This window comes from Cryphonectria parasitica (genome assembly GCF_011745365.1).
Source record: "Cryphonectria parasitica EP155 unplaced genomic scaffold M406scaffold_2, whole genome shotgun sequence".
Classification (NCBI taxonomy): Eukaryota; Fungi; Ascomycota; class Sordariomycetes; order Diaporthales; family Cryphonectriaceae; genus Cryphonectria; species Cryphonectria parasitica.
In genome coordinates, this window is record NW_024468910.1 from 5,496,863 (window position 1) to 5,519,669 (window position 22,807).

Sequence of the window (22,807 nt, forward strand, 5' to 3'; positions counted from 1 at the left end):
TCGACTGGAGTTCCTTGGATTTAGGAGGTTCTGTGGTAGATTGGTTGGGCTTTCTGGAGAGTGAGGTTTCTGAGGCTTCGGGGTCTTGGTTCGGAGCGGAGCGATTGTCTTAGATACTGGTTTCCTTTCTTTTCCAATACTCAGCTACTTTTTCTTGAGCATTCTCAATATTCTCTTATGATTTCCATGAATTTTCACTTGCTGAGTAATCTTTTCACTTGATAAGATATTCCCTTGTGCTATCTATGCTTCTATACTTGAGAATCTTTTCTATCTTATACTCTGATTCATTGTTTTCTACTTCTGCTGTATTATCTGCTAATATTTCCTGTGCTACTGATTTCAGCAGTAAGATATGAAAAACTGAGTATATTCTCATCTTATAAGATAATACTAGCTTATAATTAACTGGGAAAATCTGTTGCAAGATTTTGAATGGTTCCAACTTCTTATAATCGAGTTTGTTGCTGAGCTTGATTGTTTTAATGTTTTTTCGAAATAGATAAGCTTTATCTCCCTTTTGTAGGATTGGTCTCTCAATTCTCTTGGAGTTTGTATAATGTGCTATTTATTCCTGAATGAATTATAATTCTGACTGGAGTTCTTTCTGAACTTTCTTGATCTTCTTAATCCTTTTATCTGCAGCTTCTGCATCTGCTTTTAGCAGTACTTTATAGTAAGCTATTGGATTGTATTTATAGAGTATGAAGAATAATAACTTCTTTATTATGCTTATATCTGCGCTATTATAAGTAAACTGTATAAGGAGCAACAGATTAATTCAGTTATTCTATTTCTAGTTGATATAGTATTGAAAATACTATTCAATAATCTGATTTATTCTTTCTATCTATTTATCTATTTGTAAGTGAAATGCTGTAAACATTCTATAATGTATTCCGAGCTGTTTTATAAGCAAAGTTCAAAACTTTGAGTTGAACTTTCTATTTCTATTAGAAATTACTTTCTCTAGTATGCTATAGTTAGCAATAATCGTTCTAAGAAATGCATATACGAATTCCTCTGCTATACTGCTTTCCTTATAGAAGAGAAAATAAGCATATTTGCTTAGTTTACAAATTACTACTAGAATGCTATTATATTATATCTTAGTTAAGAATTCTTATAAGAAAGATAGCTTAATAATAAAGTTTAGACTAATAGATTGCTAAATAGTTGTAAGTACTGATAAGGAATACAATAGTTCATAAGGCTTATATCTTTCTGCTTTATTCTTCTTGCAGCTATTGCATTATTATAAAATATTTTCAATTCTTTTCCTAAGGCTTAATAAATTCCAGTATTTTTTAATGCATTCATAGATTGCTCTAATTCTCTGATATCTATATGCTGATGCACTATATATATTCTTAATGTAATTATCTTATTCATCTGGAATTATTAATTCTGAATTCCTTTCTAAGGATTCAATTCTGAGAGCAGTATTCAGTTCTTTATATGCATTAATAAGATTTTCTAACTTATCTTAAGCAAAGATATTCTGTATATCCGAAGAGTCTGCATCTTAATAATCTAATCTTCTATTAAAAGCATCTGCTTATTCATTCTCCAAGCTTTTGCAGTATACAATCTTGAAGTTGAACTGTAAAAGGAATTCTGCTTATCTAACTTATTGCTTATTCAAAATCTTGATTGTTATGAATGTAATCAGATTCTTATAATCTGAATGAATTATAATTGAGTATTATATGCTAATGAAATAGTATTGCTACTTCTCGAAAGCTTTTACTATTGCTATGAGTTTCTAATCAGGAATTCTATAGTTGATTTCTAAGCTATTCAACTTCTTTGAAAAATTGCTTATAATTCTTAAATATTCTTAGTTATTTTGCTAGCTAAGTTATTCTCTGAATATATATTCTGATGCATTAGTTTTAATTTCAAAGGGTTTGTAGAGATTTGCTTTATACAGAACTGGTTCTGAAGTAATATGCTTGATGATTTCATCGAAGGCTTCTTGTGCCTTGGAAATTCATTCGAAAGGCTATTCTTTTTTAATGAGATTTGTAAGAAAGTATGCAATCCAGCTATAGTTCTTAATAAACTGCTTGTAAAAGTTGATATATTCAAAGAAAGATCTAATATCTCTAATATTCCTAGGAATTAGCTAGTTTCTAACAGCTTTTATCTTATTCTTCTGTAGCTTAATGCATCCTAGCTCGATTGTGAATTCGAGGTAATTAACTTTTTGTATATGAAAGTAGCTCTTTGCAAGTTTCACAAGAAGCTTCACATTCTAAAGCATTTGTAATACTATTTCCATATATTTCTTATATTCTTCTAATGTTTAAGAGTAAATAAAAATGTTATTAAGATAAGCAATAATGAACTAATTCAGATGCTTGTATAGAATATGATTGATTATTTCCTAGAATAAAGCTGGAGTATTCATTAAACCAAAGAGTATAATCAAATATTCATAGTATTTATAGCATATTCTGAAAGCAGTTTTCCATTCTTCTTCTTTCTTTACTCTGATTAGATTATAAGCTTCTTTTAGATTTAGAATTGTAAATCATTATACTTCTTGCAATCTATTTCGTAGTTCCTTAATAAGTAGCAACAGATATCAGTTTTTAATTGTAATATTATTGAATTGCTTATAGTTAATGCATAGCTTGAGCTTACTATTTTTTTTGAATATAAATAGAATAGAGTATTCTGCTAGTAATTATAATAATTATATATATCTCTTCTTAAGATTCTTATTGAGATATTTCTTAAGTGCTTTTAGTTATACTTTGTCTAATTCATAGATAGGAAAGAACTTGGGCTATTTTCCTTTTTGTAGCAGGATTTCATAGTTGTATGAGCTGTATTCTGGCAATCTTGTATTCAATTCTTCTTGGAATAGTTTCTTGAACTTATAATATTCTTATAATATATTCGCAAGTATTAGTTCTGATTCTTGTACTGTTTCTGCTATTTGAAGAAACAGTAGGTACTGCTAAGCATGCTTCTTTTCATTCGTTGTTTTTAGTAATATTTTTGAGAGCTTTGAGCATTTGCTTCAGGCTGGATTGAGCGCTTGAAAGCCTAGTTTCGAAGTTTTTCCTGTATGAATCTACAATTCACTTTCTAAAGCTTTTCCTTATCGCTCCAAAGCGAACTAACTTGCTAAGAATCTTGCTTCTGTTATTTTGCTAACTTATTAGCATTCTAGCACTATTTGAGTTTGCTTATCACTAGATTCTTCTTCTTGAGCTATTAGCTCTGCTAACTTGAAAGTATGTATAAAGTTATATAAAGCTTCTCTTTCTAAGTATTCTTCAATTACTAGCTTCGATCTTGCACTATTGATTGTAACTATTTCTCTGGATACAGCTTGTTCTTATGAAAGCTAGCTAGTAGTTCAATCGATTCAAGAATTATACTTCTTGAGCTATAAAAGCTCTATAATCAGCTTATGCTATACTATATCCATAATATCAAAGGAAGCTCTGATTATATATTCTTGAATCAAAATAGATAGATAATTAGTCTTCTTATCAATTACTTCTTAGTTATATGCAATAGATTATTCTTTTATAGTGCTGAGAATATATAAGCATTTCTTTCATCTTTATTGTAATTATATCTGATTAATGATATATGAGAATATAAAGTTTCTCTGAGCATTACTATTCAATAGTGCGCTATACTTATATTCTTGAATATATATATTGAACTTGATATAAGCATAATCTATTCTAAAAGCTTCATATAGAAACTGTTTCAGTCTGATTATCTGCAGTTCCTTTACAAGCAATTCTATTCTTTTAAATCTATTGAGAACTGCTTATTCTTTTAAGCTTGCTTCACTGCTTCTTAAGCAAGCTTCTTAGCTTGCTTTTGCTTGTATTATTATTATTTCTAATCTTTCTTCTATTAATGCTAATTGCAAATCTTATTATTGATATGAATCGTACAGAGTATCGTCTTGCACTGTTATCATTTTATCTTCTTATTTATATATTGTATGAAATAGTTATCTGATAGCTCAATATATGTATTGTAATGCTATTTATTAAGAACTTCTCTAAAGCAAAGTTTCTTTTCTTCAATAGCTTAAAGGATTTGTTCTAATTCTTTAATGGAAAACTATTTGTATTATATCTTGTTTAAGAAATGCATTCTGCAGCTATAATAGATACAGAAGATTTAAGCTAATTCGTAATATAGATTGTAAAGTAAGCTAATTCGAGAATTCTTATCTTCTTGTATCTTAATGTTTTGCAAGGAGATGCAGATGAAGAGCTCTTCCAGCTCTATTCTGTAAATAAGATATTCGATTTATATTGTTTTCTTATTTTATCTAATGCTGAAGAGAAATCTTTCTTTAAGCTTATTAAGTATGTTGTTTGCAGAGAGCTTCTGCAAGCTGCTAGATTGTTTGTTCTAGCTTAATCCTTCTGTTGCTTAAGAAGCATTCTCTATATTGCTTAGATATTCATATCAGTAGCTAAGAAGGTATTATCTCTTATTCATATTCCTGATTATAGTGCTTAATATAAGCAATAAAGAATATTAAAGGATATTGTTGCTAAGCTCTTCTTTCAATGCTTGAATGCTCTGTTCCATGATATTAGAGCAGTCCGAGTTGCTACTTGTAGAAATGCTGAGCGTGCATTCTTGTTCTGCTGTTGCTATTTGTTTGCAGCGCTTAGGTTTCTGAGGGAACTATTCTGAGCTTTCCTTACTTGAGAGATATATTAAGCAGTTATCATTATAGCAGAATGTTCAGCTGAAACTTCTGTAATCAATAGAGTTCAATACTTGCTCTGAGAGAGTGTTGCTCAGTTGATTGGATTTCTATTGTTGAGCAATATTTATCTAGCATTCTTTCTGAATTAGTTGCTATTTGTTCTTCCGGAATTAATAGCAGTTGTATGCAATATATTCTTGTTTGTTGCAGTTGTAGCAAGTAATGCTATTCCTCTTGCTATACTGTTTATTAGCTGTATTAAGTTTTATAAAATCAGCATGCATAGTGCTGCTCTGAGCTGTACTGCTATATCAACTGCTATTCTTGTTTTGGAGTTTCTTGCTTATATTAGCTGAAAATCTCCAAGTCTAGCTTTCTTTCTTCTTGAATTTCTCTACTTATTATTCATATAAACAGTTATTAATATGAATAGCTTGATTAGAGAATATTGCAAAGTTCTTCAGCTAATTCTGCTTGAAGATTTTATCTTTAATATCGTTCTTAAGTTCCTTGTAATAGTATTCCATAAGATTCTTATCTTTCTATAGGAGTTGCGCTGAGAGTTGCTTGAATCTGATTATATAAGCAGAAGCTGATTTGGTCTGTTTGAGATTCATGAGCTGCTGAGCTGTAGTGCGTTCTTCGTTAGGATTACTAAAGATTTCTTTGAGAGCTTTCTTGAAGCTCTTAAAGGAATCGAATATGTTCTTGATACTCTGAATATATGTGCTAAGGTTATTCTGATGCTTCAAGTAGTTGTATAGAAAAGGCTTATATTAGATAAGAGCATTCTTTTTGAGATAAGTTTCTGCAAGGATAACTTTCTCAGATTCTCTGATAAACTGAGTCTTATAATATAAGAAATATGCTCTGCAGTAGATAAGAAATCCATATAGCGTTTTCTGATTACTATTATATATAGCAAGCTTATTCATCTTATATGCCTTTCTAGCGCTACTGATAGTTGCAGAGATGAACTGCGCTTGTTGAGCTTATTAAGCTAGCTAAGCTTATTAGTTAGCAATAATAGCGCTCTGAGCTTGCTGTTATTCATATAAGTTCTGAATATGCTAAGTAAGCTGATATATCTGATTAATCAGTTCTTTCTGAGTAGAAGCATGCGAGAATAAAGGAGTTTCTAAAGAAGCTATTATATTCCATATTGCTTAAGAAATAATACTGAATTATTCTTGAATAAGAATTATCAAAATATAATGAGTATTGCAGCAATCTGAAGATTTCTAAGTATACAAAGAGGTTTATGCTAACAAGAGCAGTATCAAAGTATTAAGTTTTTGAATACAGAACTATACAAGTTCTAGTAAGCAATACAAGTATTCACTATCTTTGAAGCTACTCAGTATATGAAACTGAATACTTAGATTAACAACTGAAGAGCTATATATGAGATCTATCTAATGGAAATAAATGTGTTCTTATATATTCAGCTCTTCAGTCCTGTTGATAGTATTAGTTGTTGGATTTCTTGGATTATCTGGATAATCCAACTGATCCGGATTATCATGAATCAGCTACTGATCCATCCTAATCCTGTAATTCTAATCCTTGCTTATGTAAGCCTTAGTTCTTGAGATGTTGAATCCTTCCCTGTCTTTCCGGACAGTTGTTCCGGGTGTTCTGGCTGGTGATCTGCATGTTGAATGAGTTATAACAAAAGATCTCTTTGAGAGCTTTTTCAAAGCTTTCAAAGGAATCGAATATGTTCTTAGTATCCTGAATATGTGCATTGGGATTATTCTGATGCTCCAAATGATTGCATAGAAAAGGCTTGTACTAGATAAAAGTATTTTTCTTAAAGCGAGTTTCTGCAAGGATAATCTTCTTAGATTTCTTAGTAAACTGAGTCTTATAATGCAGGAAATACGCTCTGCAGTGGATAAGAAATCCATGCAGCGTTTTTTAGTTGCTATTATATATAGCAAGCTTATTTATCTTGTATGCCTTTTCAGCACTATTAGTAGCTATAGAAATGAATTGCGCTTATTAAGCTTATTAGGCTAGCTAAGCCTGTTAGTTAGCAATGGTAGCGCTTTAAGCCTGCTATTATTCGCACAGATTCTGAATATGCTGAATAAGCTGATATATCTGATTAACTAATTCCTTCTGAGTAGAAGCATGCAAGAATGAAGGGATTCCTGGAGAAGCTATTGTATTCTGTATTGCTTAAGGGAGTAATACTGAATTGTTCTTGAACAAGAATTGTTAAAATGTAATGAGCACTGCAGCAATCCGAAGATTCCTAAGTATATGAAGAGATTTATGCTAATAAGAGCAGTATCAAAATATCAAGTTCTTGAATACGGAACTGTACAAGTCTTAATAAGCGATGCAAGTATTCACTGCCTTTAGAGCTATTCAGTATATGAAACTGAATACTTAGATTGATAACTGAAGAGCTATATACTGAATCTATCTAATGATAATAAACGTATTCTTATATATTCAGCTCTTTAGTATGAATAGATTGGATAGCAACATATTCAAGTTATCCTGCTAGCTCTGAATAGCACATATCCGAAGCTATCCTTCCTGATTGGCCGTGCTCATAACCCTAACCCTGGGTTATGTAACCAATGCTTTGTCAGGATGTTGAGTCCTTGACACCTGATCCCTGTTACTCGTAACCTGTTCTGTAACCTGCATGTTGGATGGGTTATAACACTCAGCTACATTTCAGGCATATATTAATAAAGCGCTAATAAGCTTAATAAATATAATCTGCATCATTTATCTGAATAATATCCTAATTTATAGTAATAATGCTAAGCAGTATACAAGCTATATTCGAGAGATCTTGAAGCAGCTATAGCAATAAGAGCTATATCTCAATCTGAGAAAGTATAAGTTTAATATACAATAGATAGAATTCCTGAGCTTTGTAGTATTCTTAGAAGAAATCAGTATGAACAAGAAGCGTATTGCAGCTATTGCACAGTAGCTGCTCCTGCATATTATCTGCAATATTCAGATATTTCTTGGATTTACTGAATTCTATTATCAATTTATACGAAACTACTTCAAGATTGCTATATCATTAATCAATCTTTTGCAAAGCAGCAGCATAAGCATAATTGCGCTCTCGAACTGCATTTAAGTAGCTTTTAAGACTCTAATTATGCTCTTTATAATAGCTTTATTGCTATGCTACTATAATGCTGCATTACTAATAAGGATTGAAACGAATGCTTCTGCTTTTGCTATAGAAGCTATGCTAGCTCAGCTATTTCAAAGCTGCTAGCATTTAATTGCTTTTCGTTCAAAAAAGCTCTTTCTAACAGAAATATAATATAGCATGAGAGATATTAAGCTATTAGCTATTATAAATACTATATTAAACTAGCAGCATTATTTATTATATCTATCTAAGCTTATACTCATTCTTACAAATCATTTCAACTTGCAATACTAAGAGATTAAACAGAAGCTATCTGCTTGCTAGTTATGCTAGCTAAATAATCTCAGCATGTATAATCTCATCATTCAGTACCATCTCAGCAAATCCAACCCAGCTAATAGGTTGTTCAGATAGCCAGATCACCAGAGAGGAAAGAAAGCTAAGCAGAAGCTGCAAAGCTCCAGCAATTTCGTTACAATAAAGAATCTGGAGAATCAGAGAGAACTTTGTATTGATTATATTCAAAGAATAAGAATGAAACAAGCAGCAGATCTAAATATCTCCTGTTTTCGAGTATATGCTCTTCGCTATTCGAGTAAGAGTGCAGAGTTTGAGCAGACAGCAGACCTGAGTATCTCCTGTTTTCGAGAGTGCGCTCTTTGCTATTCAAGCGAGAATGCAGAGTTGAAGCGGAGTATTTGCTTAGCAACTGATATTGCTTGAATATCGGGTTGCGAACTAATTATCCTTCTGCGCTTAGCAGTAGAGCAAAGCGTAGCAATAGTACTGGAGTAGCTTGCAGAGCTAATAAGAGCGCATCTGCTACAACTGCAACAAGAAAATGTTTTTGTTCAGATGGAAGCTTGGTATAAGAAGCGAATATGCAGCTCTATCCTAAAGTCAAAGTGTCCTCAAGGTAGAGAACAGTTTTTTTGAGTGAGAAATTTTTTGGCGCTAGCAAAAACAGGGGTAAGAGGATCGTTTTTTTCTTCTGTAAACTGTTCTCAACTCAAATTTTAAGCTTTCTGTCTCATTTCAATTTGAAGTCTGATTGCTTTTCTTAAAACTCTATCATTTCTGAATTTCAAGTTCTCATCATCTTTCTTTCTATTTTAATTGCAGGATTTGTATTTCTAGGGTAAAGGATTGAGGTGATCAGACCCGCATTTTTATCCGCATTAAAAACAACCAATTACCTTGCCTTATTTCTAGAGCATATCCTTATCCTAAAGTCAAAGTGTCCTATTCTAAAGTCAAAGTGTTCTCAAGGTAGAGGATAGTTTTTTTGAGTGAGAAATTTTTTAGCGCTAGCAAAAACAGAGGTAAGAGGATTGTTTTTTTCTTCTGTAAACTGTCCTCAACTCAATTTTTAAGCTTTCTATTTCATTTTAATTTGAAGTCTGATCGCTTCCCTTAAAACTCTATTGTAATGAGCACTGCAGCAATCCGAAGATTCCTAAGTACACAAAGGGGTTTATGCTAGCAAGAGCGGTGTCAAAGTGTTAAGTTCTTGAATACGGAACTGTACAAGTCCTAATAAGCGATGCAAGTATTCACTGCCTTTAGAGCTACTCAGTATATGAGACTGAATACTTAGATTGATAACTAAAGAGCTATATACTGAATCCATCTAATAGTAATAATCATATCCTTATATACCTAGCTCTTTAGTATGAATTACTGTTTAGCAGTGCCTTGCGGATCACCGCAGTGATTCGGATAAGCTTAGTAAGCTGTGCTCCTGGTGCTTCTAGTGATCCATTCCTATCTCCTTCCTAGATTATGTAATCAATGCTTTATCAGAACGTTGGATTCTTAACACCTAATCCCTATTACTTGTGATCTGTTTTATAACCTGTATGTTGAATGGGTTATAACATCATCCCTCTTCTATCAGTTGTTATTCTCAATGATCTTCTGTAAGTATTCTAGCAAGTTTTTCCATATGCATAATCTTGCCTTTCTAATTGAGATGTTGAACAGAATTGAGAAATCTTTTTCTAAGAAAACTGAACAGCATAATCGTCTTTTCCTAGCTGTTGATCAGTTTGGTTTTGAGATCATGCCTTGCACCGCCTGCGCTTCCCGGGGCCTGGTATGCAAGATAATGGATAATACAAAGCGTTGTTCTCAGTACATCCATCATGCTTGTTCTTGTAATGGTTGTAGGGTTTCTGTTTCTGCTTATAAGTCTCCTTTTCTCCTTTTCTAACCTCTTTGCTGATATCCCTCTTTCTTTTCCTTAGTTTCGCACATTATAGCGGAGGATAAGAAGCTGGAATCGAAGGAGCGGAAGGCAGAGGCAGAGTTAGAAGGGGCTCATTGTCGAGCGTTAGAGGTTCTTAACGAAGCTTGCACGAAGATCTCGGAATCCGCTGCCCGTCTTGCTCGCCTGCACACCCAGCATAGATCTCTTGCCTCCCAGGATGCTCAAATAGTAAATGCGAGCCTTAAATCCCTTGATAAGCTGGATGAGCGGGAACGTTGTGAGGAGAAGGAATGCAATCTTGCTGCATCGGTTTGTGAGATAGTATTAGCTGAAAGTATTTTAGCTGAGAATTCCTTGTTTAATAGTTTTAACTGAAATTCTGTTAATCCTAGTGGAGCTGTTATGGATTATTCTGGGTTTTTGGGGAGCGAGATTCCTGAGGCTTCTGGATCTCGGTTCGGGGCAGAGCAGTTGTTCTAAGCGCTAGTTTCTTTCTTCTTTCAATACTCAGCTACCTTTTCTTGAGCGTTTTCAACGTTCTCCTGTAATTCCCATGAATTTTCACTTGCTGAGTAATCTTTCCATTTGATAAGGTATTCTCTCGTGTTGCTTATGCTTCTATGCTTGAGAATCTTCTCTACTTCATACTCTGGTTTGTTATTTTCTACTTCTGCTGTATTATTCGCTAGTATTTCCTATGCTGCTGATTCCAGCAGTAAGATATAGAAAACCGGGTATATTCTCATCTCATGAGGTAATGCTAACTTATAGTTAACTAGAGAAATCTGCTGCAAGATTTTGAATAGTTCTAACTTCTTATAATCGAGTTTGTTGCTGAATCTAGTTGTTTTGATGTTTTTTCGAAGTAGGTAGATCTTATCTCCCTTCTATAGGATTAGTTTCTTAATCCTTTTAGAGTTTGTATACTGCGTTATTCGTTCTTGAACGAATTGTAGTTCTAATTGGAGTTTCTTCTGAACTTTCTTGATTTTTTTAATTCTTTTATCTGCAGCTTCTGCATCTGCTTCTAGCAGTATTTTGTAGTAAGCTATTAGGTTATATTCATAGAGTATGAAGAATGATAACTTCTTTATTGTATTCATATCTGCGCTATTATAAGCGAACTATGCAAGAAGCAATAGATTAATTTAGTTATCCTGTTTCTGATTAATATAGTATTAAAAATACTATTCAATAATCTAATTCATTCTTTCCGTTTATTCATCTGTTTGCAAGTAAAATGCTATAAATATTCTGTAATATATTCTAAGCTGTTTTATAAGTAAAGTTTAAAACTTCAAGTTAAACTTTCTATCTTTATCAGAGATTACTTTCTCTAGCATGCTGTAATTAGCAATAATCATTCTAAGGAATGCATATGCAAATTCCTCTGCTATACTGCTTTTCTTATAAGAAAGAAAATAAGCATACTTACTTAATCTGCAAACCACTATTAGAATGCTATTATATTATATCTTAATTAAGAATTCTTATAAGAGAGATAGCTTAATAATAAAGTTTAGACTGATGAATTGCTAAACAATTATAAATATTAGTAAAGAATGCAGTAGTTTGTAAAGCTTGTATCTTTCTGCCTTATTCTTTTTGCAGCTATTGTATTATTATAAAATGCTTTTAATCCTTTTTCTAAGATCTAATAGATTTCAGTATTTTTTAATACATTCATAAATTGCTCTAACTCTCTAATATTCATATGCTGGTATACTGTATATATCTCTGATGTAGCTATCTTGTTCATCTAAAGTTATTAATTCTGAATTCTTTTCCAAGGATTCAATTCTGAAAGTAGTATTTAGTTCTCTGTATACATTAACGAGATTTCCTGACTCGTTTTGAGTAAAGATGTTCTATATATCCGAAGAATCTTCGTTTTGATAGTCTGATCTTCTGCTAAGAGCATCTGCTTATTCGTTTTCTGAGCTTTTGCAGTATATAATCTTAAAATCGAACTGTAAAAGGAATTCTGCTTATCTGATTTGTTGCTTATTTAAGATCTTGATTATTATGAATATAGTTAGATTCTTATAATTCGAATGAATTATAATCGGATGCTATATGCTGATAAGATAGTATTGCTATTTCTTAAAAGCTTTTACTATTGCTATAAGCTTCTGATTAGGAATTCTGTAGTTAATTTCCAAGCTATTCAACTTCTTTGAGAAGTTGCTTACAATCCTTAGATGCTCTTAATCGTTTCATTAATCAAGTTGTTCCCCAAGTGCATATCCTAATGCATCAGTTTCAATTTCAAAGAGTTTGTAGGAGTTTGCTTTATATAGAACTAGCTCTAAGGTAATGTGCTTAATGATCTTATTAAAAGCTTCTTGTACTTTAGAGATTTATTCGAAGGATTGCTTCTTCTTAGTAAGATTTGTAAGAGAATGTACGATCCGATTATAGTTCTTGATGAACTGTTTATAGAAGTTGATATATTCAAGAAAAAATCTAATATCTCTGATATTTCTGGGAATTAGCTAGTTTCTAATAGCTTCTACTTTATTCTTCTATAGCTTGATGCATTCTAGCTCAATTATGAATCCGAAATAGTTAACCTTTTGTATATAAAAGTAGCTCTTTGCAGGTTTTACAAGGAGCTTCGCATTCTGAAGCGTTTGCAATACTGTTTCTACATATTTCTTATATTCTTTCAGTATTCAAGAGAAAATAAGAATATTATCAAGATATGCAATAATGAACTGATTCAGATACTTGTATAGAATATAATTAATCATTTCCTGGAATAAAGCTGGAGTGTTTATTAAGCTGAAGAGCATAATCAAATATTTATAGTATTCGTAGCATATTCTGAAAGCAGTTTTCCATTCTTCTTCTTTCTTTACTCTGATTAGATTATAAGCTTCTTTCAGATTCAGAACTATAAATCACTATACTTCTTACAATCTATCTTATAATTCCTTGATAAGTAGCAATAAGTATTAGTTCTTAATTGTAATATTATTAAATTGCTTGTAATTAATATATAGCTTAAGCTTGCTATTCTTCTTAGATATAAATAGAATAGGATATTCTGCTAATAATTGCAATAATTATATATATTCTTTCTTAAGATTCTTATTAAGATACTTCCTAAGTGCTTCTAGCTGTATCTTGTTCAGTCTGTAGATAGGGAAGAATTTGGGCTGTTTCCCTTTTTATAACAGGATCTCGTGATTGTATGAGCTGTATTCTAGCAATTCTGTATCCAATTCTTTCTGGAATAGTTTCTTGAACTTGTAATATTCTTATAGTATGTTTGCAAGTATTGGTTCTGATTCTTATGCTGTTTCTGCTATCTGGAGAAATAGTAGGTATTATTGAGCATGCTTCTTTTCTAATAGCGTTTTCGAGAGCTTTGAGCGCTCGCTCCGGGCTGGATTGAGCGCTTGAGAGCTTGGTTTCGAGGTTTTTCTCGTATGGATTCATAATTCACATTCTAAAGCTTTTTCTTGTTGCTTCAGAGTGGACTGACTTGCTGAGAATCTCGCTTCTGTTATTCTGCTAATCTGTTAGCGCTCTAGCACTATTTGGGTTCGCTTATTACTAGATTCTTCTTCTTGAACTGCTAGCTCTGCTATCTTGAAAGTATGTATGAAGTTGTATAAAGCTTCTTTTTCTGAATATTCTTCAATCACTAGCTTTGATTCTATGCTATTGATTGTAATTATTTCTCTGGATATAGCTTGTTTCTATAAGATCTGGCTAGTAGTTCAATTGATTCAAGGATTGTACTCTTTGAGCTATGGAAGCTTTATAATCAGCTTATATTATGCTGTATTCATAATATCAAAAGAAGCTCTGATTATATATTCTTGGATTAAGATAGATAGATAATTAGTTTTCTTATTGATTACTTCTTAGTTATATACAACAGATTATTCTTCTATAATGCTGAGGATATATGAGCATTTCTTTCATTTTTATTATAGTTATGCTTAATTAATAATGTATGAGAATATAAAGTTTCTCTAAGCGCTACTATTCAATAATATGCTATACTTATATCCTTGAATATATATATTAAACTTGATATAAGCATAATCTATTCTAAAAGCTTTACATAGGAACTGTTCTGATCTGATTATCTGCAGTTCCTTTACAAGCAATCCTGTTCTTTTGAATTCATTGAAAACTATTTATTCTTCTGAGCCTGCTTTGCTGCTTCTTAAGCAAGCTTCTTAGCTTGCTTTTGCTTATATTATTATTATTTCTAATCTTTCTTCTGTTAATGCTAGTTGCAAATCTTATTATTAATATGAATTGTATAGAATATTGTTTTGTACTGCTATCATTCTATTTTCTTGTTTATACATTATATAAAGCAATTGTTTGGTAGCTTGATATATGCATTGTAATGCTGCTTGTTGAGAATCTTTCTGAAGCAGAATTCCTGTTCTTCAATAGTCTGAAGAATTTATTCTAATTCTCTAATGAGAAATTATTTGTATTGCATCTTGTTTGAGAAATGCGTTCTGCAGCTATAATAGGTGCAGGAGATCCAAGCTAGTTCGTAGTGCAGGTTGTAAAGTGAATCAATCCGAGGATTTTCGTTTTATTATATCTCGATATCTTGTAAAGGAATGCTAATGAAGAGCTCTTCTAATCCTATTCTATAAATGAGATATTTAATTCATATTATTTCCTTGTTCCATTCAATGCTAAAGAGAAATCTTTCTGTAAGCTTCTTGAGTTTATTGTTCATAAGAGACTCTGGTGAAGCATGGAATCGCTTGTTTTAGCTTGATCTTTTTGTTGCTTTAGAAGCATTTTCAGTATTATTTAAGTATTCATACTAATAACTAAGAAAGTATTATCTCTTATTCATATCTCTAATCATAATGCTTAGTATAAATGATAAAGAATGTTAAAGAGTATTATTGCTAAGTTCTTCTTCCAATGCTTGAATGCTCTGTTCTGCAATATTAGAGCAGTTCGAGCTGCTACTTGTAGAAGTGCTAAGCATATACTCTTATTCTGCTATTGCTATTTGTCTGCAGCGCTTAGATTTCTAAAGGAACTATTCTGAACCTTCCTTACTCGAGAAGTATATTAAGCAGTTATTATTATAGCAGAATATTCAGCTAAGATTTTCATAATTAACAGAGTTCAATACTTGCTTCAAGAAAGTATTTTTGCTCAGTTGATTAAGTTTCTGTTATTAAGCAATATTCATCTAGCATTCTTTCTAAATTAGTTGCTATTTGTTTTTCTGAGATTGATAATAGTTGTATACAATATATTCTTGTTTATTATAATTATAGCAAGTAATGCTATTTCTCTTGCTATACTGCTTATTAGCTGTATTGAGTTTTATGGAATTAGCATATATAGTGCTGCTCTGAGCTGTATTGCTATATTAACTGCTATTTTTGTTTTGAAATTTCTTGTTTGTATTAGCTGGAAATCTTTAAATCTAGCTTTCTCTCTTCTTAAACTTCTCTATTCATTGTTTATACAGATAGTTATTAATATAAATAGCTTGATTAGAGAATATTGCAAAGTTTTCTAGCTAATTCTATTTGAAGATTTCATTCTTAATATCATTCTTAAATCTTTTATAATAGTATTCTATAAGATTCTTATCTTTCTATAAAAGTCTTGCTAAGAGCTGCTTAAATCTAACTATATAAGCAGAAGCTAACTTAGTCTATCTGAAATCTATAAGCTGCTAAGCTGTAATATGTTCTTTATTGAGATTATCAAAGATCTCTTTGAAAGCTTTCTTAAAGCTTTCAAAAGAATCAAATATATTCTTGATATTCTGAATACATGCATTGGGATTATTCTGATGCTTCAAGTAGTTGTATAGAGAAAGCTTGTACTAAATGAGAGCATTTTTTTCGAAATGAGTTCCTGCAAGAATAATCTTTTCAGATTTCATGATAAACTGAATTGCATAGTATAAGAAATACGCTCTGCAGTAGATAAGAAATCTATGCAGCATTTTCTGATTGCTATTATATATAGCAAGCTTGTTCATCTTATATATTTTTTCAGCACTACTAATAATTGCAGAGATAAACTGCGCTTGCTAAGCTTATTAAGCTAGCTAAGCTTATTAATTAGCAATAATAGCGCTTTAAGCTTGCTATTATTTATACAGATTCTGAATATGCTAAGTAAGCTAGTATATCTGATTAATTAGTTCTTTCTAAGTAGAAGCATATAAGAACAAAGGAATTCCTAGAGAAACTATTGTATTCCATATTGCTCAAGAGGTAATACTGAACTGTTCTTAAACAAGAGTTATCAAAATATAATAAGCACTGCAGCAATCCGAAGATTTCTAAGTATACAAAAGGGTTTATGCTAGTAAAAGCAGTATTAAAATATCAAATCCTTGAATATGGAACTGTACAAGTTCTAATAAGCGATGCAAGTATTTATTGCTTTTGGAGCTACTCAGTATATAAGACTGAATACTTAAATTAATAATTAAAGAGCTATATACTGAATCCGTCTAATGATAATAACTGTATTCTTATATACTTAGCTCTTTAGTATGAATTACTGTTTAGCAGCGCTCTGCGGATCACTGCAGTGATCCGGGTGAGCTTAGTGAGCTGTGCTTCTGATGCTCCTAGTGATTCATCCCTGTCTCCTTCCTAGATTATGTAATCAATGCTTTGTCAGAACGTTGAGTTCTTAACACCTGGTTCCTGTTACTCGTGACCTGTTTTATGACCTGCATGTTGGATGAGTTATAACATCTATCCTAAAGTCAAAGTGTTCTCAAGATAGAGAACAGTTTTTTTGAGTGAGAAATTTTTTAGCGCTAGCAAAAACAGGGATAAGAGAATCGTTTTTTTCTTCTGTAAACTATTTTCAACTCAAATTTTAAGCTTTCTATTTCATTTCAATTTGAAGTCTGATCGCTTTCCTTAAAACTCTATCATTTCTGAATTTCAAGTTCTCATTATCTTTCTTTCTATTTCAATTGCAGGATTTGTATTTCTAGAGTAAAGAATTGAGATGATCAGATCTGCATTTTTATCCGCATTAAAAACAACCAATTGCTTTGCTTTATTTCTAGAGCATACTCCTATTCTAAAGTTAAAGTGTTCTCAAGGTAGAGGATAGTTTTTTTGAGCGGGAAATTTTTTAGCGCTAGCAAAAACAGGGGTAAGAGGATTGTTTTTTTCTTCTGTAAACTGTTCTCAACTCAATTTTTAAGCTTTCTATCTTATTTCAATTTGAAGTCTGATTGCCTTCCTTAAAACTCTATCATTTCTGAATTTCAAGTTCTTATCATCTTTCTTTCTATTTCAATTGCAGGATTTGTATTTCTAGGATAAAGAATTAAGATAGTCAGACCCGCATTTTTATCTGCATTAAAAACAACCAATTGCCTTGCTTTATTTCTAAAGCATACCCCTATCCTAAAGTCAAAGTGTTCTATTGCTAAATAATATTTATTTAGCGTTTTTTCTAAACTAATTACTATTTATTCTTTCGAGATTAATAATAATTATATAATATATATTCCTATTCTAAAGTCAAAGTGTTTTCAAGATAGAGGACAGTTTTTTTGGGTAGGAGAATTTTCAGCGCTAGCAAATGCAGAGAGTAGCGGATCGTTTTCTTTTCTGCAAACTATTCTCAACTCAAATTTTAAGCTTTCTATCTTATTTCAATTTGAAATCTAATCGCCTCCCTTAAAACTCTATCATTTCTAAATTTCAAGTTCTCATCATCTCTCTTTCTATTTCAATTATAGAATTTATATTTCTAGAGTAAAGATTAAGAAGATCAGATCCGTATTTCTATCTATATTGAAAACAATTAATTATCTAGCATTATTTTTAAAGCTTATTCCAATCTGCATTTCTAATCCGCTATTCTGATTAGAACTCAGCTATAGCTAATTCTATTTATTCTTTGTTTTTCTACTCTTTATTGTATATTGTAATATGTAGAGAATGCTAGTTTAGTATTATAGCTGATAAGATAGCAGCGCATCTAGCTTCAGTATGCTATAGAATGCTTAGGAAAGAGCGATAGGCTATTGCAAGCTGCATTCAGAGCTTGCTTAGTGTCAGGTGGAAAGGTTGCAAAGGCAATGTGGCGAGGTCTTTTCTCTCTTTCAGGGGTATACAACCAGAATAACATTGAGGCCTAAGGAGCTAAGTTCTACTCAGCAGTGCTGACGTGGCTAGAAAGCCGCTTTATAGCCGCATATTGCTTAGTCATCCGTAATCCAGCTGGCTTAGCTAGCCCTGAGCCTTGCTGGCACAATCAGCCCTGACAGATTGTCCCCCCTTATCAGGCCTTGTCCTCAAGGCCTTTGAGGCTTCCGAGCTTTCGTTGCTTTCAGGCTTCCGTTGCTCCCAGGCTTCCGTTGCTCCCAGGCTTCCGTTGCTTCCAGGCTTTCGCTGCTTCCTAGCTGCTCCTACGCTTTCTCAATGCTTCAGGCTCTTAAGATCTCTCAGTGCTTCAGGCTTCTCAAAGCTTCTCAAGATCTCTCAGTGCCTCAGGTTTCTCAAAGCCTCTCAAGATCTCTCAGTGCCTCAGGCTTCTCAAGGCCTTTCAAGATCTCTCAGTGCCTCAGGCTTCTAGGCCACTCAAGGTCTCTCAAGGTCTCTCAGTGCCTCAGGCCTCTCAAGATCTCTCAGTGCTTCAGGTTTCTCAAAGCCTCTCAAGATCTCTCAGTGCTTCAGGCCTCTCAAGGCCTCTCAAGGTCTCTCAGTGCCTCAGGCCTCTCAAGGCCTCTCAAGGTCTCTCAGTGCCTCAGGCCTCTCAAGGCCTCTCAAGATCTCTCAGTGCCTCAGGCTTCTAGGCCACTCAAGGTTTCTCAAGATCTCTCAGTGCCTCAGGCCTCTCAAGGCCTCTCAAGGTCTCTCAGTGCCTCAGGCCTCTCAAGGCCTCTCAAGATCTCTCAGTGCCTCAGGCTTCTAGGCCACTCAAGGTCTCTCAAGATCTCTCAGTGCCTCAGGCCTCTCAAGGCCTCTCAAGATCTCTCAGTGCCTCAGGCCTCTCAAGGCTTCTCAAGGCCTCTCAACCATCTCCCTCCTTCTCTTCTGGCTTCGTCCCCGAAGCCTGTGAAAAAAAAAATCTCTTTTTAATCACATTCCAGATATAAGTCTTCCGAGTGCAATACCCGCGCCATATACGCTGCTCAGTCGCTGCTCCCTCAGCGCTTTATCCAGGCACTCTTCAGAACTTAAAGCTGTTTGATGTAGGTTGCAAGCCTTCCACCAGGGACTTAGTTTGCAGCCAAGAAGCCCAGCATCCAGGACAGCATCCCTGCAGCTATAACGGATAATTACAGCTTTCCGTCTTGAGAGTTGCTCTCTAGCAACTCTGAAGCCATTGCCACGCTTCGCTCCACCGCTAGGCGCAGAAGGATAATTGGTTTGCAACCTAATACCCAAGCAACTTCAGTTGCCAAGCGGATACTCCGCTTCAGCTCTGCGCTCTCGCTCAAATAGCAAAGAGCACACTCTCGAAAACAGAAGATACTCAGATCTACTGCTTGCTCACTCTGCTCTCTCGCTCGAATAGCGAAGAACACACTCTCGAAAACAGAAGATACTCAAATCTACTGCTTACTCACTCTGCTCTCTCGCTCGAATAGCGAAGAATACACTCTCGAAAACAGAAGATACTCAGATCTACTGCTTGCTCACTCTGCTCTCTCGCTCGAATAGCAAAGAACACACTCTCGAAAACAGAAGATACTCAGATCTACTGCTTGCTCACTCTGCTCTCTCGCTCGAATAGCGAAGAACACACTCTCGAAAACAGAAGATATTCAGATCTACTGCTTGCTCACTCTGCTCTCTCGCTCGAATAGCGAAGAACATACTCTCGAAAACAGAAGATACTCAGATCTACTGCTTGCTCACTCTGCTCTCTTGCTCAAATAGCGAAGAACATACTCTCGAAAACAGAAGATACTCAGATCTACTGCTTGCTCACTCTGCTCTCTCGCTCGAATAGCGAAGAACACACTTTGTTCTAGCTTAGCAACTCGAATGCTCTGAATCTCTTCTGAACGCTTCTCGCACGCTGCTTGCACACTGCTTGCTCGCTATTTGCTCTAGCTTAGCGACTCGAATGCTCTGAATCTCTTCTGAACGCTTCTTGCACGCTGCTTGCATACTGCTTGCTTGCTGTTTGCTCTAGCTTAGCGACTCGAATGCTCTGAATCTCTTCTGAACGCTTCTCGCACGCTGCTTGCATACTGCTTGCTCGCTGTTTGCTCTAGCTTAGCGACTCGAATGCTCTGAATCTCTTCTGAACGCTTCTTGCACGCTGCTTGCATACTGCTTGCTCGCTGTTTGCTCTAGCTTAGCGACTCGAATGCTCTGAATCTCTTCTGAACGCTTCTCGCACGCTGCTTGCATACTGCTTGCTCGCTGTTTGCTCTAGCTTAGCGACTCGAATGCTCTGAATCTCTTCTGAACGCTTCTCGCACGCTGCTTGCATACTGCTTGCTCGCTGTTTGCTCTAGCTTAGCGACTCGAATGCTCTGAATCTCTTCTGAACGCTTCTCGCACGCTGCTTGCATACTGCTTGCTCGCTGTTTGCTCTAGCTTAGCGACTCGAATGCTCTGAATCTCTTCTGAACGCTTCTCGTACGCTGCTTGCATACTGCTTGCTCGCTGTTTGCTCTAGCTTAGCGACTCGAATGCTCTGAATCTCTTCTGAACGCTTCTTGCACGCTGCTTGCATACTGCTTGCTCAACACTGCTTGCTCGCTGTATTCAAGGCTCGAAAGCTCGAAAATCGAAGGCTCGAAGGTTAAAGGCTCGAAGGTCAAAGGCTCGAAGGTCAAAGGCTCGAAGGTTCGAAAAGGATAGTGGTCTGATCGTTTGCTCTGCTCCTGCTCAGTGTTAGCGCTGCTCCTAGGGAAAAAAAAAGATAGAAAGCCTCGCCGGATTGCCTCCTTTAAAAGGGCCAGGCCTCAAACTGTCAGGTGGAAAGGTTGCAAAGGCAATGTGGCGAGGTCTTTTCTCTCTTTCAGGGGTATACAACCAGAATAACATTGAGGCCTAAGGAGCTAAGTTCTACTCAGCAGTGCTGACGTGGCTAGAAAGCCGCTTTATAGCCGCATATTGCTTAGTCATCCGTAATCCAGCTGGCTTAGCTAGCCCTGAGCCTTGCTGGCACAATCAGCCCTGACACTTAGCATTTATTGTATTTAATAAGATCTACAGCATTTCCAGTTTCTTAATTCAGCAAGCATTGTTATTCTGCTGCTTAGCAATATTCAAACTGATAGCCTTGCTTATTAAGAATGCTCTTTTATTACTAAGCAGGCTTATAAGATGTGAGATTACTACTGCTTCTTGCATGAATAAGTAAATCTCTGTACAGATAGCTGCTCATCTGCTCAGAAGATAGCTTTTTCCATTCTATAGCGAATGCAAGTATGCTGCTAAAAGCTCTTTCCGAGCTAGCAGGCCAGCAGATAGTTCGAGATTCAACGCCAGAGCAGGCCTAAGAACAGCCAGCCTAACATTCCAGAGAACTTAAGATAGCTGATTACAGTATCCTTCCGCCAGATATAGCAGCAGCTAGCCAATCTAACAGACCGGATTATTCAGAAAGGAAACAACCAGCTGGAGCCCAATCTCTGGCTTCGAAGGGTAAGCTAAGCAACTCATTTACAGAAGCTAGATCTGATCAGAACCAAGGAGCTGGTCTTGCTAATCCGGAACAACAAGCCAACCCTGCAGGCTCTCTAGCAGAGCTTTCAGCGCAATGCTTAGCAGGCCTGCTATACTGCAGTTGCATCTGTTATTAGCTATTCTATTCTCTTTGAAATTAACTGGAAGAATAAGTATATCAAGCTTAAACAGCTATTCAATAGCTAATTCGAAAGCAATTCATAGCAGTAATATACAAAGGTTTGATACTATATTCTAAGCTATATTATATAGATACAAGCTCTTAGCTCTAATCAGAAATCTCTCTATCACTTTACTACCGAATAGAGCGCTCTTTATACCCGCCTTCTGCACTAGCTTGAAAATACAGCTGGGATTCCTCTTGCTACAGCTACAGCGCATCAGAATAAAGCATGCTTGAACTTTATAGTTCAGCTTCTCAATTATTCTCTTCCAGATGCTGAATATAAGAATGCTCTTCTCAGCACTCTTGCTGTTCTCAGTATCTGAGCAGATAATAGATGGAAAATACTGCTTAATTATACTTTTATCTATTCTGCTATTATTAAGCTGGCTTGCATGCTTGTAATCTTTCAGGCTTATCTCGAGCAGGAGAAGAAGGTGAATGAGAAGCTGGCTATACTATCTCAGAGAATCTTGCAGAAAGAAGTACTGAAGCATTGCTACAGGCTCTTCGAACTTCTGCAGCTAAAGATCTCCCGATTTATAATAACTACCAGCTTCGAAACCAAGCCTACTCCTCTCAACTGAATCTTCGAAGCTAGATCCTACAGCTTCAAGATCTGCTATACTACTGCTATTCAGAGTAGAATAGATTAGCGAAGGAATCTTATTTCTTATTATAACATTCAGCTATATACTAATCAGATCTCCGATATAGTTTACAATCTTCTCAGCTTAGCATAGCAGAGCTTTGCTGAGATGCTCGAATTGCTAGATCTGAAAGCTCTGCTCCAGATTAACTAGCTTTTGCTTCAGAATAATTATCATAAAAATCAGATTAGCTATTTCTTTCTTGCTAATTGCTGCAACCAATAGCTTGTAAACAGCTAGCAGTAGCTTCTGAAGCATATCCTGAGCAGCACAGAGCTGTATGCTACATAGTT

The 22,807-nt window shown here is 34.6% G+C and overlaps 3 protein-coding genes across 3 annotated transcripts; 2 read left to right on the plus strand and 1 right to left on the minus strand.

The window, feature by feature from the left end:
* Positions 1-214: 214 nt before the first annotated feature.
* On the minus strand, positions 215-409 carry M406DRAFT_249532 (uncharacterized protein; the record flags this gene model as incomplete). Its single annotated transcript, XM_040916619.1, has 1 exon — positions 215-409. A coding segment is annotated over one exon (195 nt), but the record flags the coding sequence as incomplete, so codon positions are not given.
* Positions 410-9,840: 9,431 nt separating this feature from the next.
* M406DRAFT_223209 (uncharacterized protein) lies at positions 9,841-10,332 on the plus strand (the record flags this gene model as incomplete). Its single annotated transcript, XM_040915642.1, has 2 exons — positions 9,841-10,006; positions 10,088-10,332. Coding segments are annotated over 2 exons (411 nt in total), but the record flags the coding sequence as incomplete, so codon positions are not given.
* A 7,820-nt stretch (positions 10,333-18,152) lies between these two features.
* M406DRAFT_58513 (uncharacterized protein) lies at positions 18,153-19,506 on the plus strand (the record flags this gene model as incomplete). The annotated part of the gene is given in 3 exon segments (XM_040924606.1): positions 18,153-18,423; positions 18,441-18,589; positions 18,662-19,506. Coding segments are annotated over 2 exon segments (568 nt in total), but the record flags the coding sequence as incomplete, so codon positions are not given.
* Positions 19,507-22,807: the final 3,301 nt, after the last annotated feature.